At 42.8% G+C, this 16,608-nt stretch overlaps 1 protein-coding gene across 2 annotated transcripts in view; it reads left to right on the forward strand.

Moving 5' to 3' along the window:
- SEC11C (SEC11 homolog C, signal peptidase complex subunit) overlaps positions 1-16,394 on the forward strand; it is a 60,920-nt gene extending 44,526 nt beyond the window's left edge. Inside the window, exons 5-6 of one of the 2 annotated variants that reach the window (XM_073620608.1) lie at positions 9,635-9,692; positions 16,371-16,394. In XM_073620608.1, coding sequence (XP_073476709.1) covers positions 9,635-9,692; positions 16,371-16,379 — 67 coding nt within the window. In that variant the 3' untranslated portion in view covers positions 16,380-16,394. Of the gene's footprint in view, positions 1-9,634; positions 9,693-12,115; positions 12,423-16,370 lie in introns of those variants that run through there. The other variant, XM_073620600.1, reaches the window with a different exon arrangement.
- The last annotated feature ends 214 nt before the right edge of the window (positions 16,395-16,608 follow it).

Below are 16,608 nucleotides of genomic sequence, written 5' to 3' on the forward strand. Positions count from 1 at the left end.
ACACCAGACATGTCAGGGATAAAGTTGTGTAGAAGTTTAAAGCAGGGTTAGCTTATAAAAAAAACATCCCAAGCTTTGAACATCTCAAGGAGCACTGTTCAATCCACCATCTGAAAATGGAAAGGGTATGGCACAACTGCAAACCTACCAAGACATGGCCGTCCACCTAAACTGACAGGCCGGGCAAGGAGAGCATTAATCAGAGAAGCAGCCAAGAGGCCCATGGTAACTCTGGAGGAGCTGCAGAGATCCACAGCTCAGGTGGGAGAATCTGTCCACAGGGCAACTATTTGAAAGCCATAAGAAGTCCTGTTTGCAGTTTGCGATAAACCATGTGGGGGACACAGCAAACATGTGGAAAAAGGTGCTCTGGTCAGATGAGACCAAAATTGAACTTTTTGGCCTAAAAGCAAAACGCTATGTGTGGCTGAAAACTAACACTGCACATCACACTGAACACACCATCCCCACCGTGAAACATGGTGGTGGCAGCATTATGTTGTGGGGATGCTTTTCTTCAGCAGGGACAGGGAAGCTGGTCAGAGTTGATGGGAAGATGGATGAAGCCAAATACAGGGCAATCTTAGAAAAAAACCTGTTAGTCTGCAAAAGACTTGAGACTGGGGAGGAGATTCACCTTCCAGCAGGACAACGACCCTAAACATACAGCCAGAGCTACAATGAAATGGTTTAGATCAAAGCATATTCATGTGTTAGAATGGCCCAGTCAAAGTCCAGACCTAAATCCAATTGAGAATCTGTGGCAAGACTTGAAAATTGTTGTTCACAGACGCTCTCCATCCAATCTGACAGAGCTTGAGCTATTTTTCAAAGAAGAATGGGCAAAAATGTCACTCTCTAGATGTACAAAGCTGGTAGAGACATCCCCAAAAATTCTTGCAGCTGTAATTGCAGAAAAAGGTGGTTCTACAAAGTATTGACTCAGGGGGGCTGAATACAAATGCACGCCGCACTTTTCACATATTTTTTTTGTAAAAAATTTTGGCAGCGATCATTTTCCTTCCACTTCACAATTATGTGTCACTTTGTGTTGGTCTATCACATAAAATCCCAATAAAATACATTTTACGTTTTTGGTTATAACATGACAAAATGTGGAAAATTTCAAGGGGTATGAATACTTTCAAGGCGCTGTATTTACTATACATGCAGCTAGTGATATAACTGGCGCATGTGCTCTGAAGGAACGACCACCTGGGCCGTTCCTTCCGAGCCCTGTGCCGTGAACTGTGGGTTGCGCAAAAGTTACATCATAGCAGCTTCGGCCAGTCACACAGCCGGAGTCCGAGAACCCGGAAGTGAAGATGGAAGCGCCTGCAACTCTCACATCTCAGCGCTGGAAGGGCTTTGTTTTAAGGTAAGTTTAACATGCTGCGATGCATACTAGCACACTATGACATTAGTTTACAGGGTACAAGAAAAAAAAATCCCAGAGGTTTACCACCGCTTTAAGATGGAAGTTCCCAGACATGCCTACTGTGGACTCCAAGCTGTTTCTCCCATACAGAAAGACTGATTTAAAAAGAAAAAATGTCTGAGCGAAGAAGGTTTGACCAGCAGTTACAACCTGGCTTGGGACTGTATATGTCATTAATAATACAGGAAGCAGAGAGGGAGGAAATTATAAAGCACAGGCTTCAGTGAGTTTCATGAGAGCTGCTCACAGTGGATTAGAGAACTGAGATTTTGGCTTCACGCTATTGTGATATAGGAACGCTCGGAACTCTCCATTTCAGTGTCATACTTAATGGCACTAAAGTGCTTACAGTACAGGCCTGCACTACAGTGTACCACAATATATAGTACACACATTGCGTGCTGGGAAAAAAAAAAAAGTTGTCGGGACGGTTTTTATGCCCTTGCTATGCATTGGCAGCCTATTGTAAAGGAATGGGCTTCCTTTTAAGTTGAATTCCAGGAATTCAGCCTCTTTGAAAAAAGTGAAGGCACACTATGCATTAAAGCGTAACTCCACTTTTGTTGAGAAAAAAAAAAAAAAACATTCCCCTGATCTATGTATTCTACAGGGATTTTAACAAACGTTTGCTATTTTTTTTTCCCCCCACGAAAGTGGAATTACCCTTTAAGTCCAGCTAGGTGCATGACACCTCCTGGACTTCTCTCTAATTACATTTGTCAGGTTTATTGCTCTGCCAGAGAGACACTATGGTATCTGAGAGGAGAGAAACACACAGAGCAGCGATGCCAGCCCCTCCCCCATGCTGCCTATTCACAGAAGCCTTTGTATTTTGTTAGTGTGTTCACATAAGACAAAAGCTTCTGTGATTGGGCAGAGATTAGGTGCCTGGAAACTGGGCAGAGATAGCTGTCTTCTGAGAGTACTATGAACCTCTCAGATATAAATAATTGAGAGTCATGCACCTCCTAGGACTCATAGTGTGCCATCACTTTTTACCAAGGAGCTGAATTCCTGGAATTCAACTTTGCCACAATACATGTTAGCACGTGAAATGCTGCAATACTAACATAGCTGAGGGCAGGTGTAAACCAGCTCCCAAGATCAAGAAAACCTGTATTTGGCGGCTGCCGTTTTTTGATGACCTTCAGAAAATGCTAGCGGTCTGGCTTTCTGTGACTGCAGTCATTTCTGAACCACTGCCTAGAAACAAGCATGTAACCAATAAAGTTGCGCAAGGTTTCTATACATTCTGTAAGTGAGTGCTTCACAGAGTACTTAGCGCAGAACTAAAATCACCATACTTGCCTCCTCTCCAATGGTCTACAGTCTGCGAGGGGTCCCATTGTTGGTGTCAGTGGGAGGAACAGTGCCCCATTGTTGGTGTCAGTGGGAGGGATAATGGAGGGATGGGGTGCTTTAAATTTTTTTAAATTTATTTTACTTTTTATTTTTTCTGATACAATATTTTTAATGAAATATAAAAAAAAGGGATACAGATGCAACATTCCCATGCAGGGGATAACAGTAGGCTCAAGACAAAACCGCGTGTTTAACTGCACCTACTGTATAGGGGGTGTTTTTTTTTTTTTCCTTTTTTCTTAAAAGTATAAACTGTTCAACAGGGATCCTCCAGCCAAGGGTGCCTGAACCTTGAGGCACAGGGGCTGCAATGTGGAACAATCCACGTGAGTATATATAAATATAGCTTAAACTGGTCATCTAATGAGAATAAAAATTAAAAAAGGGGGGGGGGCAAGGAGCGGGGGGGAGAGATGAAAAAGAAAATTTCCCCCAGACTGGGAGATGGATGAGGTCAATTACTTTTTATTTTTACAATGTCCCTTGAATTATTATTTTTTTATTATTTTTTTTTGATCACTTTTATTCCTATTACAAGGAATTATAAACATCTCTTGTAATAGAAATAAACATGACAGGACCTCTTTACCTTTAAAAAAAAAAAAAAAAAAAAAAAGTCATTTTGGCTTTAAGAAGAAAAAAAATAAATCAGCCCTTTAAGACCGAGAGGCGGAAGTGACGTCAGACATCGCTCTGGTCCTTCAAAGGCATAGAGCCAAGTGAGAGCAAGATGAACTTCCTTCCCAGCCACCGACTGGATCGCTTCCGGTTCTACCAACTGCTCCGGTAAACCTGGAAGACACCGGGGGGGGGGGGGGGGGGGGGGCACCTCTCCCGCCGTCTTTAAAAGTGATCCTGCAGCAAACGTGCCACTGGAACCACTGTCGGAAAGCCATCCGCCTACTGTAAATAAAAATACTGGGCTTATGGCAGCTAGCTGCTGTTATAACCCCGGTATTTAACGTCAAAGTAATGACGTATATTTACAGTTAGGCGGTCAGCAAGTGGACTGGTGTTTGGCCAGCTTAAAGGGGATGTAAAGGCAGTAGGTTTTTTATTATATAAATATATTATATTAAATGTATATTTTTTTGAAAGCTGTTTATTTAAGATTTTTCATAAACGCAACAATAAAACAATATAGTACAATACAAGGGCACCATTGATATATGGCAAAAGCATAAACACACCCAGTAGAACTATATGACCGATTGGATAAAATGAGATATAAACAATCAGTCCCGAGTCCCATACAACCTACCAGATTGGTGGTGGGAGGTGGGACTGTCCAGAACTAGGGCATATAGGTTTAGGTGCCTAAAACCAAATAACACCACACACACACACCATTTACACACACACACACACCAACACCTCAGCGCCATGGTCCCAGACTACTCAGAACAGAAATTTAATACGACAGCCCATCCGTTCAATATCCGCCTTTCCTATAGGGTCACAGATGACATGGAGGCCGATCTTGATCGGGTGTGCTGTGAAGACAAGACTTTACCCCAAAATGATTTAGATACATCCAACCATGGTTTCCATATTTTGGTAAATTTCTTAGAACATGCTCTACTTTTGTATATTAACTTAAATGTGGGTAGCTCCCCATTAACAGTACGATATAGAGTTTGAGCCATTGGAGGGGTAGCATCCTTCCAGTGCAGCGAGATTACTTTTCGTGCATAATACAAAACTATGCGTATTAAGGTCTTTGTACCCGGGTATGGGACCTGGGTACAAAGTCATTAAATATGCCTAATAGTCCAACTTCCGGGGTTTGAGGTATTGGAAGAGTAAGCCATTGTTCAAAAAAGCCAAACAAATCCCACCAGAAAGATGTCAGTCCTGGGCAGCTCCAAAACATATGAAGTAAATCTGCATCAGCTAAGCTACATCTGGAACAAACCGCAGCTATTCCTAAGCTCATTGGAGCCAGTTTAGCTGGGGTATAATATAAATGATGAATACATTTAAATTGGATAAATTGATCAGCAGTGCTAATAATATCTTGAAAACAAACCTCAGTGGCTTCTTCCCAGCCCTCCTCAGAAAGCTCAGGTAATAACACCAACCATATGTTTTTTTTTTTTTTTTTATCTTAATGCATTCTATGCATCAAGATAAAAAACCTTCTGTGTGCAGCAGCACCCCTAATATTTACCTGAGCCCCATCTCTGTCCAACGATGTCCACGAGTCCCTTGGCCGTCCAGGACTCTCCCTCCAGATTGTCCTTTGGCTCCCACTGCTGTCAATCAAAGTCAGTTAGCCAATCAGGAGAGAGAGGGGGTGGGGCCGAACCTCAGCTCCGTGTCTGAATGAACACATGGAGCTGAAACTCGGCTCGAGTGCCCCCATAGCAAGCTCCTTGCTGTTGGGGCACTGAATGGGAGGGAGGGGCCAAGAGCAACAAAGAATGACCTGAGAAAGGGAGGATGTGGGCTGCTCTGTGCAAATCCACTGCACAGAGCAGGTTAATATATACCATGTTTATTTTTAAAAAAAATTAGACTTTACAATAACTTTAAGGCTTTGGATTGTTCGGATAGATAATTAGCACTTTCAGAATTCAGCAGTACCAACCAACATGTCTCTCACTACAGGTTAAATCTAAAGGGAAACTTGTTTTTTTTTTTTTTTTGTGTTTTTTTTTATGTATTTTTTATGTTGTATATTACAAAAAAAAATATATATATATATATGTGTGTATGTGTGTGTGTGTGTGTGTGTATGTATGTATGTATATATATATATATATATATATATATATATATATATATATATATATATATATATATATATATATATATATATATATATATATATATATATATATATATATATAGTAAATATATATAAAATAAAAAAACAACATTGCCTGTGGTCTGCTTGAATATTGGAATAGTGGCTGGCAAAGTTCACATCATTGCTGTTATCCCAAGAAAACCCAACGCACACAGATGGGGTTAAACAAGAGACTTTGGTTATTTGTCACCATGGCCATCGGGAAGTGGAAGGTTTAACAAATCGCATTTCTTTGATGGAGGCGGCAATGAAAAAAAGCAGCCTTGGACTAGAATGACTATATAAATCACGCACGAACAGACGGCGCTCGCGTTTTGGAAGGACAATTTCGCAGCTCGTGCGTAGAAGCTCCAGAGAGAATTGCTTAGCGGGAAAAGGGCAGCAAAGAAGCGCAAGAGCTTTTTAACTGGCACCTTATAAAACTATTTTGATGTAACACCCCCAGGCTGTAAGCTAAGTAGCAATATGATCTAAAGAAAAGACAAAACTATGCAATTAGACTCGCAGCGCCGAATTCTCCTCGCTTATATGGCGAAAATTACTAGCTGGAAGTCCTGTGGGAAATTGTTAAGTGGCGTTACATTGATATTGCATGGCGTTTCCACCTGGCTTGATGAAAGATCATTATAGTTTCTGTTCTGGAATACATTTGAACTTAAAGCACACCTTAACAATTTGGCATCTTTCCAGGCTGAATTGAAAAGAAAGCATTAAACTTAGCACACTGAGAACACAGTTTGCCGTCGGAGGCCTGTTGTGTTTGTAGACAGGCATTGCTGTTGAAGGGAACCATGCCATCCAGCTCCCTCAATTCCACCTGTTGCTGGCAACCCTGTATTCTAGAACAGGAGTCTGGCAAACTCTTCAATAGGAGGACCACATCATATAGTTTTCAATTATTTGCAAGCCAAAAAAAAATGTTTTTTTTTTAATGAATAAAATTTGAATGAGTAATTATGTTTTCCTTGGTGCTTTTACAGGAGATGGTCAGAGACTGGGGACATGACACAGGAGATGGTCAGAGACTTGGGACATGACACAGTAGATGGTCAGAGACTGGGGAAATGACTCAGGAGATGGTCAGAGACTGGGGACATGTCGCAGGAGATGGTCAGAGACTGGGGACATGATGCAGGAGACGGTCAGAGAATGGGGACATGATGCAGGAGACGGTCAGAGACTGGGGACATGAGGCAGGAGACAGTCAGAGACTGGGGACATGAGGCAGGAGACGGTCAGAGACTGGGGACATGAGGCAGGAGACGGTCAGAGACTGGGGACATGAGGCAGGAGACGGTCAGAGACTGGGGACATGAGGCAGGAGACGGTCAGAGACTGGGGACATGAGGCAGGAGACGGTCAGAGACTGGGGACATGAGGCAGGAGACGGTCAGAGACTGGGGACATGAGGCAGGAGACGGTCAGAGACTGGGGACATGAGGCAGGAGACGGTCAGAGACTGGGGACATGAGGCAGGAGACGGTCAGAGACTGGGGACATGAGGCAGGAGACGGTCAGAGACTGGGGACATGAGGCAGGAGACGGTCAGAGACTGGGGACATGAGGCAGGAGACGGTCAGAGACTGGGGACATGACGCAGGAGACGGTCAGAGACTGGGGACATGACGCAGGAGACGGTCAGAGACTGGGGACATGACGCAGGAGACGGTCAGAGACTGGGGACATGACGCAGGAGACGGTCAGAGACTGCGGACATGACGCAGGAGACGGTCAGAGACTGCGGACATGACGCAGGAGACGGTCAGACTGCAAACATGGCGCAGGAGACGGTCAGAGACTGCGGACATGACGCAGGAGACGGTCAGAGACTGCGGACATGACGCAGGAGACGGTCAGAGACTGCGGACATGACGCAGGAGACGGTGAGAGACTGCAAACATGGCGCAGGAGACGGTCAGAGACTGCGGACATGACGCAGGAGACGGTCAGAGACTGCAAACATGGCGCAGGAGACGGTGAGAGACTGCAAACATGACGCAGGAGACGGTGAGAGACTGCAAACATGACGCAGGAGACGGTGGGAGAGTGCAAACATGACGCAGGAGACGGTCAGACATGGAGACACAGATGGTTAGAGACTGGGGTCGTGACACAAGAGACAGTCAGAGACTGGGGACATGTTAAAGAATTTGTTGTAGACTAGGGACGTGCTTCGGGGTACAATTATAGACTGGAGACAAATTACATCAGGCTGCTAGAAATCACTACTATAATTTAACAATAGGGAAATGCAGATCGGTGTCTTCAGGGACCCCCAGGGCTGCACACAAAGGGCCACAGGTTGGGTACCAGGGCAGTAGAGTCTACATCAGACCTCCGCTCCTTACACCATAGTGCCCATAAAAGTCCCCGCTCCCACCATTTTTTTACATGAGAACATCATAGTCCACGCCTACCTCATACACTTACTATAATGAGGGAAAGGGAAAAATGGGACTTTAATGAGGCCATGGCCTGGTAAGGCCATGCGCCTCCATCCCTATCGATATGCAAAAACAAAACAGAGTTGGGACTTTGAACGAAGCACATGATTGAAAAAGAATAACTTGATGAATATAGGATGTTAATTCATATACATTCACTACATACATTATACATATACATTATACATACACTGCTTTAGAGTTTCCGTAGGCCTTTTGGTAGCCTCCCTGACCAGTTTCCTCCTTGCCCTTTCATCCAGTTTGGAGCGACGTCCTGATCCAGGGAGGTTCTGTGTTCTACCAAATACCTTCCACTTCTTAATAATAGACTTCACTGTGCTTCTAGGCATTGATAAAGCCTTTGAATTTTTTGTTGTATCTATCTCCTGACTTGTGCCTGTCCACAGCTTTCTCCCGGAGATCTTTTGACCGTGCCTTGCCACCCATAGTTGATTGTTTGCTTCAGTTGCAATACCAGTGACTGAAATGCTCCAGGAAAGCTCTTTTCATGCTGAGCTAATCAAAATGACCACCGCTGATCACAGTTGAAAGCCAAAATGTCATTGAGAAGGTGATTAGCTACACCTGATTGAGTCATTTTTAGGAAGGGGGTGATCCTTTTTCCAACTCCGTGATTCTGATTTTTGAAATTTGTTTTAATTTTTTTCTGAAATGTTGATGTTAGATTTTTCACTTGGATGTTATAAGTTGCAGTACATACAGCTGGATAAGAACAAAAATTGTGTCTGTCTTCATTTCAGGCAACAAAGCAGCAAAATGTGATTATTTTAAAGGGGAAGGGGAATTGTCTGCTTCTCTCTTTTTGTACTGGTACAAAGTGGTTGCGTTTTACAGCTCCCTTCCACAATGCAAATCTGTGAGTCGGCCAACCCTCTGAAAACAATGATTATCCAGCGATTTTTGAGAGGGGGCGCAATAGTGGCTGAGACAGAGTCTCCACTAGTGGCTAACATTAAAATTGTTATTTCAAGAACCAAAATGTAGAACAAGCTTGTAAAAAAAAAAAAAAGTTGATAGCCAAAATACTTCCTCCCTTAAGCAGCAAAATACACAGAGGAAATACATTAGTAAGAGATGTTTGTATTCCATTGACCATTCATCCCTGAGATGTATACAGCTCTGCCACATAGCACAGCCCTGTCTAGCAGGGGAGAAATACTCAAAAGATAAGGAAACAAGCAGTGCTGGTGTTGCTTGTTTCCTAATCTTGTCTCCACAGAGCCACTTCTTCTCTGCTAGCTTGCTGCTTGTCTACACCTGTGACACCTTTTAGATTTATGGACTTGTCTTAGCCTGGACTGCCTATTTTATATGAAATATTCTCCTCTAAAACTGCTGATGTGGTGTATGCACCACCTTTATTGTACTTGTGACCCCCTATGTCCCCTGCCTCCCCTAGCGCTTATCCTATTCACGCGAGAAAAGCTCATATATGCTTGTGAGAGTTTATTTGGACAAGAATTGGAAGGGGCTCAACATAATGCTAAAAAATACAAACATTTTTTCATTTCATAAAAACCATCCCTAAAAAAATTTTAAAAATTTATTCAATTTTAGGTTTTTGCCTTATGTCGGAATGGTAACTATCGTGATGAATGATTATCCCAAATTTAAGGTAAGCAGAACGTAATGTTTTCTTACAGCTGACCTAAACCCTCTCCTTATCTTTATCTGTCCTCTCCACCTACCACGATGTACTGTTATATATATATATATATATATATATATATATATATATATATATATATATATATATATATATATATATATATATATATATATATATATATATATATATATATATAATTTTTTTTTTTTTCCATACTGGAAGTTGTTGGTACCTCTTGGACTTCCAAATTGTGCTTTGTTTAATAAATGGGGACACACTTTGCTAACATCGTTTAACCACTTTAATACCAGACATTTTCCCCTTTCCTGCCCAGGACAATTTTTAGCTTTTAGAGCTGTCGCACTTTGAATGGCAATTGCGCGGTCATACAACACTGTACCCAAACTACATTTTTATCATTTTCTTCCCACAAATAGAGCTTTATTTTGGTGGTATTTGATCACCACTGGGGTTTTTATTTTTTGCTAATTAAACTAAAAAAGACCAAAATTTTTGAAAAAAAAAAAGTTTCTTAGTTTCTGTTATAAAACTTTGTTTTTTCCTTCACTGACGGGCACTAATGAGTTGGCACTGATATGTAGAATTGATGGGCACTGATATGCAGCACTGGGCACCACTCATGAGGTACTGACAGGTGTTACTGGTGGGCACCTGCTGTCACTGTGGGCACTGATTGGCACTGTGGTGGGCACTGACAGGCGTTCCTGATGGGCACACTGACTGACAGCTGATGGGCACTGATTGGCATTGTTGTGGCACCTCTCATGGGGGCTGCACTGATAATCAATGTGCTGATTATCAGCGCAGACCCACAACCCCCCCCCCCCCCCCCCCCCCGATCGGCTGTCCCTGTCAGCGCAAACCGAGGAAAGCCATTTACTGGCACTTCCTGGTTCACGCGATGACCAGCTGTGATTGGTCACAGCTGATCACGTGGTAAGGAGCCTCTGTCAGAGATGCGGTGTGACACACAGTACCACAGATCACCGCGCTGCGCGCCGCCATGTTATCCTGCTGGACCTCGTATGACGCCCAGTCAGGATAACTCAACCACCGCCCGGTCGTCATTCCGCTATAGGACGGCGGAAAGTAGTTAAAGCTCAACTTTGGGTGGGGGGGGGAAATGTAAAATTGTCCCTTGCAATGTGGCTGTGCCCGTACTGTAAGGGTTAATTGCTTGCTTAGGTCTAGACCAGGGATCTCCAAACTACGGCCCTCCAGCTGTTGCGGAACTACACATCCCATGAGGTATTGTAAAACTCTGACATTCACAGACATGATTAGGCATGGTGGGAATTGAAGTACCTGAACAACTGGAGGACCAGAGTTTGGAGGAATAGAGGAACAATAAAAGAAAATTATCTTACCTGATCCTCCACTAGACTTCTCCTGGAAGCTCCTTCTCCCCCATGCTCCAATGGCCAGAAACAAAACAAAAAAACACCTGAAAGGCACACTCACAGGTGTGAACCTAGCCTAAGACATAAAATGTAGATGTTTGTATTAACCACTTGCAGACCGCGCTATAGCTGAATGACGGGTACAGCACGGGCGGCTAGTTCTGGGAGGCTGCCCTATGACGGCGTCCCGTTATCACACCTGCCGCATGCCTGCTGCGGGCCTCGTGCTCTGTGATCACTGTCTGGAGGAAACTGCTAATCACTGATTGAGGTAAAGAGCCAATCAGCAGCTCTTTACTACCAATCACAGCTGATCACGGATGTAAATAGAAGCTGGTTATCGGTGCCACCTCATCAGCGCAGCCTCATCAGTGAAGGAGAAAAAGTACCCGTGTGCAAAATTTTATAACAACTACGAAAAAGTTTTTTTTCCATTTAGCAAAAAAAATAAAAAATAAAACCGTGGTGATTAAATACCAGCAAAAGAAAACTTTGTGAAAAAAAAAAAAATGATAAAAATGTCATTTGGGTACAGTGTTGTATGATCGCGCAATTGTCATTCAAAGTGTGACAGCGCTGGAAGCTGAAAATTGGCCTGGGCAGGAAGGGTTGTGAAAGTGCCCAGTAAGCAAGTGGTTAAAATACAGCTAATGGTGTATGAATAAATTCAGAGCTGCATTATTTCTGTCGAAAATATACTTCCCTGGAGTTTTTTCTTTTCAATAATTTGTATTATTTTTTCAATAAAAAGGAAGTATACAAAACGTAGTGGGGTTGACACGTGCATACAATCGTCTCCCTTGCACAGAAAAAAAAGGTAAAAAGGGAATACATTATATAAAGAGGGGATAAGAGCAAGTGTGAATCAAATTTCCCAACTTTGGTTATGTGAAATAACATTAATCAGCCTATGTATCTTCAATATTAGAATCCATGCATTCCTGGAGGGTTTTTTATATAAACAAATTACATTTTTTAAATATCCAATATTTTTATTTCTATTTTCAGTACGCGGTTTTGGCAATCATGGGAGCTTTTGTACTTTTAAAACGCGAATCTTAACCTTTGAAGTCTGCGTTCACAAGATGAAGAAAGGAATCACTGGATTTAATATATTCCGTGGATTTTTATTTCTGTAACAGAATAATTGCAATCGTGCCATCCATCACTGACCTGTACAGTAAATGTCAGAAGTCATTCTTACTGCTATTTATTTTACTGTTAGGGGGTTTTTCGTTTGTACATCAAATCATGTCAGATTTTATGGCAAAGTGCTTTTCTAATAATGTGAGCCAATAAAATGCTGAAACACCGAGCGATTGGTGATTATTATTACATTGTCATGTCTGTGGAAGCATTTATCGAGGGTATGCTAACAGTGCAATTAGTTCTTCTTGTGTTGTTTGCATACACAGGGCACTCTGTTGTCACTCGCTCCGACGATCGGCGGGTCCTGGACATAAATCATGAGCTGAACCCCGTGATTTGGAGAGGTGTGGGTTGGAGAGTGTGACCATGTTTTATGTTACAACCTAAATAGGAGTGTAATAAGAAACATGCTCTGAAAGATTAAAGTGATTGTAAAGGCAGAAGTTTTTTTTTTTTTTTATCTTAATGCATTTTATGTGCAGCTCCCGCCTCAGCCCCCCTGATACTTACCTGACATCCATCTCTATCCAACAATGTGCACGAGTGCCTTGGCCTTCTGTGACTCTCCCTCCTGATTGGCTGAAACACAGCAGCGGCGCCATTGGTCAATCAAAGCCAATTAGCCAATCAGGAGAGAGGGAGCGGGGCTGAACCAAGGCTCCATGTCTGAATGCATACATGGAGCCTCAGCTTGGGTGCCCCCATAGCAAGCTGCTTGCTGTGGGGGCACTCAACAGGAGGGAGGGGCCAAGAGCACCGAAGAGGGACTTGAGAAGAGGAGAATCTGGGCTGCTCTGTGCAAAACCAACTGCATAGAGCAGGCAAGTATAACAGGTTTGTTATTTTTAAAGAAAAAAAAAAAAAGAAGACTTGTTTTCAAACAAAATGAACTGATATTCATGGTCTTCTCCTGAAACGTTTACATCTTCAAGGAAAATGTTTTCTGACTGTGCAGTCAATTCCATAGACTTCTGTGGGATTGTTTCTGGCCTCAGGAGGCAGCTCCATAGTCTATGCAGATCCAATGTGCAGGCACACAGGAGAGGGAAGGTTACTTTATGTCGGGGAAAGATTGTACAAAAATAAGTGAATTGTTTGTTTGAGTGCACTTATACCTTTAACCACTGCGCATCCGTGCCAACTCTGACACTTCACTACTAAAAAGTCATTTTTTTTTCTAGAAAATTACTTAGAACCCCCAAACATTATATATACTGTGTGTGTGAATATATATATATATATATAAATGATGGTGTTACAATTTTTTATGTCGCACAGTATTTGCGCAGTGTTTTTTAAATGCAATTTTTGGGGAAAAAATACACTTTAATGAATTTTATTGCACACAAACACAATATAATACCCATTTCTTTTGTAAAATATAAAAGATGTTGTTACACCGAGTAAATGGTTACCTAAAATGTCACACTTTAAAAATTGCGTCAGCCCATGGAATGGCGGCAAACTACGGTGCTTAAAATTCTCCCTAGGCAACACTTTAAATGCCTTTTTACAGGTCACCAGTTTACAGTTATACAGAAGGTCTGGTACAAAATTTATGGTTCTCACTCTGATGTTCGGGACAACACCTTGCATGTGTGGGTGCGATTACCATTTACATATGCGTGTTGGAGTAACGTATGTGTTCCCATTTGCGCGTAAGCACGGGGGCGGGGGGTGGCATGGGCGCTTAAAATTTTTAAAAATATTTACTTTCTACAAAACTTTAACCACTTCCCGCCCGCCCTATAGCGGATTGACGTCCGGGAAGTGGTTCTGTTATCCTGACTGGGCGTCATATGATGTCCAGCAGGATAACATGCCGCCGCACACCCCCGGGGGCGCGCATCGTGGCGATCGGTGGAGCGGTGTGTCAGCCTGACACACCGCTACACCGATCTTGGTAAAGAGCCTCCGGTGGAGGCTTTTTACCACGTGATCAGCCGTATCCAATCACGGCTGATCACGCTGTCAATGGGAAGAGCCGTTGATCGTCTCTTCCTCACTCGCGTCTGACAGACGCTAGTAGAGGAGAGCCGATCGGCAGCTCTCCTGGCAGGGGGGGTCTGCGCTGATTGTTTATCAGCGCAGCCCCCCCTCAGATCACCACACTGGACCACCAGGGATCGCCACTAGGACCACCAGGGAAGGGGCAACATGTGGATTGCCAGGTATGTACCCCAGGGCCATCCACATGTGCCCACTCAGTGCCCACAAATGGGCACTGATTGGCACCATTATGTCCAAGATCTGCCCAGCAATGCCCCCAATGTTTTATCAGTGCCACCTGTCATTGCCCATCTGTGCCCACCTATCAGTGCCCATCTGTGCCACACATCAGTGCCACCCATAAGTACCCATCAGTGCCACCCATATGTACCCATCAGTGCCGCCTATAAGTGCCCATCAGTGCCGCATACCAGTGCCACCTATCAGTGCCACCTCATAGGTGCCCATCAGTGCCGCCGTATCAGTGCCCGTCAGTGCAGCCATATCAGTGCCCATCATTGAAGGGGAAAACGTACTTATTTACAAAAAATTTTAACAGAAACAAATAAAAACTTGTTTTTTTTCGAAAATTTTCGGTCTTTTTTTATTTGTTGCGCAAAAAATAAACGTAGAGGTGATCAAATACCACCAAAAGAAAGCTCTATTTGTGGGAACAAAATGATAAAAAATTTGTTTGGGTATAGTGATGGATGACCGTGCAATTGTCATTCAAATTGCGACAGCGCTGAAAGCTGAAAATTGGCCTGGGCGGGAAGGTGTCTAAGTGCCTGGTATTGAAGTGGTTAAAAAAATGTTGCTTTTTGGATTAACATCCCTTGTGGCAACATGGGCCGTGACAGGTCCTCTTTATGGAGAGTACTGGGGTCCCCAAATCTCTCCTCTGGCCTCCAATGCAACCGATTAGACTCAGATCAGTCTGATTGGCTGCTAAAGGCCAGGTAAACAAAGAAGCGGAAGCGACAACATACTAGTCGCTTCCTGTTTCCGGAGTCACAGAAAGAGAGGAACAACGTCGGTTCCTCTCTCTTTGTTCTCTGCGGCCATCGCCACCGTTCCCATCGCTCCCAGATCAGATGGCAAAGCCTGGGAAAGCCACTCGATTACACAGAAGTAATCAAGTGGCTAGTTCTGCTAGAAAGGGAATTGCTGGCTGAAAATTTTCATACGGGGATGATGCCTGTATAAGGTGCAGGTATCATCCCGGTATAACCACTGCAACCCGAGGACATCCATGGACATCCTACAGGTGGCAAGTGGTTAAACCATGGTGATTGTCTTGTTCATGAGTTGACCAGGTTTGCTTTTCAACTTAGCTGAACTTCTTACAAAACAAGCAAAAATTTTAACAGGCGTTTTTGACTTGGAACCTGAGAACAAAATAAATATTTTCCAGTCCGTTATTTATTTTTCTTTTAATATTAACTCATACTATTTTTCATGGAGGGATAGTTCCAGTAGATCAGGTGTGGGGGATCCACATCCAGCTTTTTCATGCACTACAGCACGTGTAAAACACAAAGCCCACCAGGCCTTTTCATGTGTGCTAATGGCCGACAATAATGTGATATTCATTTAAATTCATGATATTAATAAAAAGTTGACATATATATATATATATATATATATATATATATATATATATATATATATAAATTGTATTTTAAAAACTGTAATTTGCATCCTGAATCTTCTAGGGTTTGGGACTTTGTATGAGGCAAGTGACCGACAATTAAGTAAAAAAAGAGTATAGACATGTTATTGTCACAAAGTCCCAAACCTTCCCCTTTAATTTTCTGATATAGGGATGGAGGCATGTGCTTGCACATGCTTCACTTAAAAACCCACTAACCTTCCCTTTATACATCCTGAATCTTCAGCTTCGGCACCAAAATTTCCATTCGGTGCACCTCCTAATAAGAGCGACTGGTCTAGTTTACTCCTGCCAATACCAAGAGCAGTTATCAAAGTGATGTGGCTGAGAAGTGCTGCTCCATTACCCTTTTAAAGACTTTAGGTCCTTTAGTGGTTGAAGAAGGCCCCCCCAGGCCAGACACAGAATTCTGTAATAAATCCCAAATAACCTGTATCTGCTCTCTGTTTTTAGAGTCACTGATTGGAAGTAAAAATTGATTTTTCATGAAGATTTCAGCCAGTAGCAGGAAGCAATGCAGTTTCTTTTGTTCTGTGGATTCCGATGGTATTGTTATCCTTATTGACCTAAAAATGTGAATCCTCCCGTTTACCTCCTAAGGATTTGGCTCCTGTTCTTATGCAGGTGTATCTGGATTTTTTTGGGGATGTTTCCTGGATTGGATATTGACCTAGAATTGACAGTTCTTGTG

The sequence above is a fragment of the Aquarana catesbeiana genome, linkage group LG01 (genome assembly GCF_042186555.1).
Source record: "Aquarana catesbeiana isolate 2022-GZ linkage group LG01, ASM4218655v1, whole genome shotgun sequence".
Lineage (NCBI taxonomy): Eukaryota > Metazoa > Chordata > Amphibia > Anura > Ranidae > Aquarana > Aquarana catesbeiana.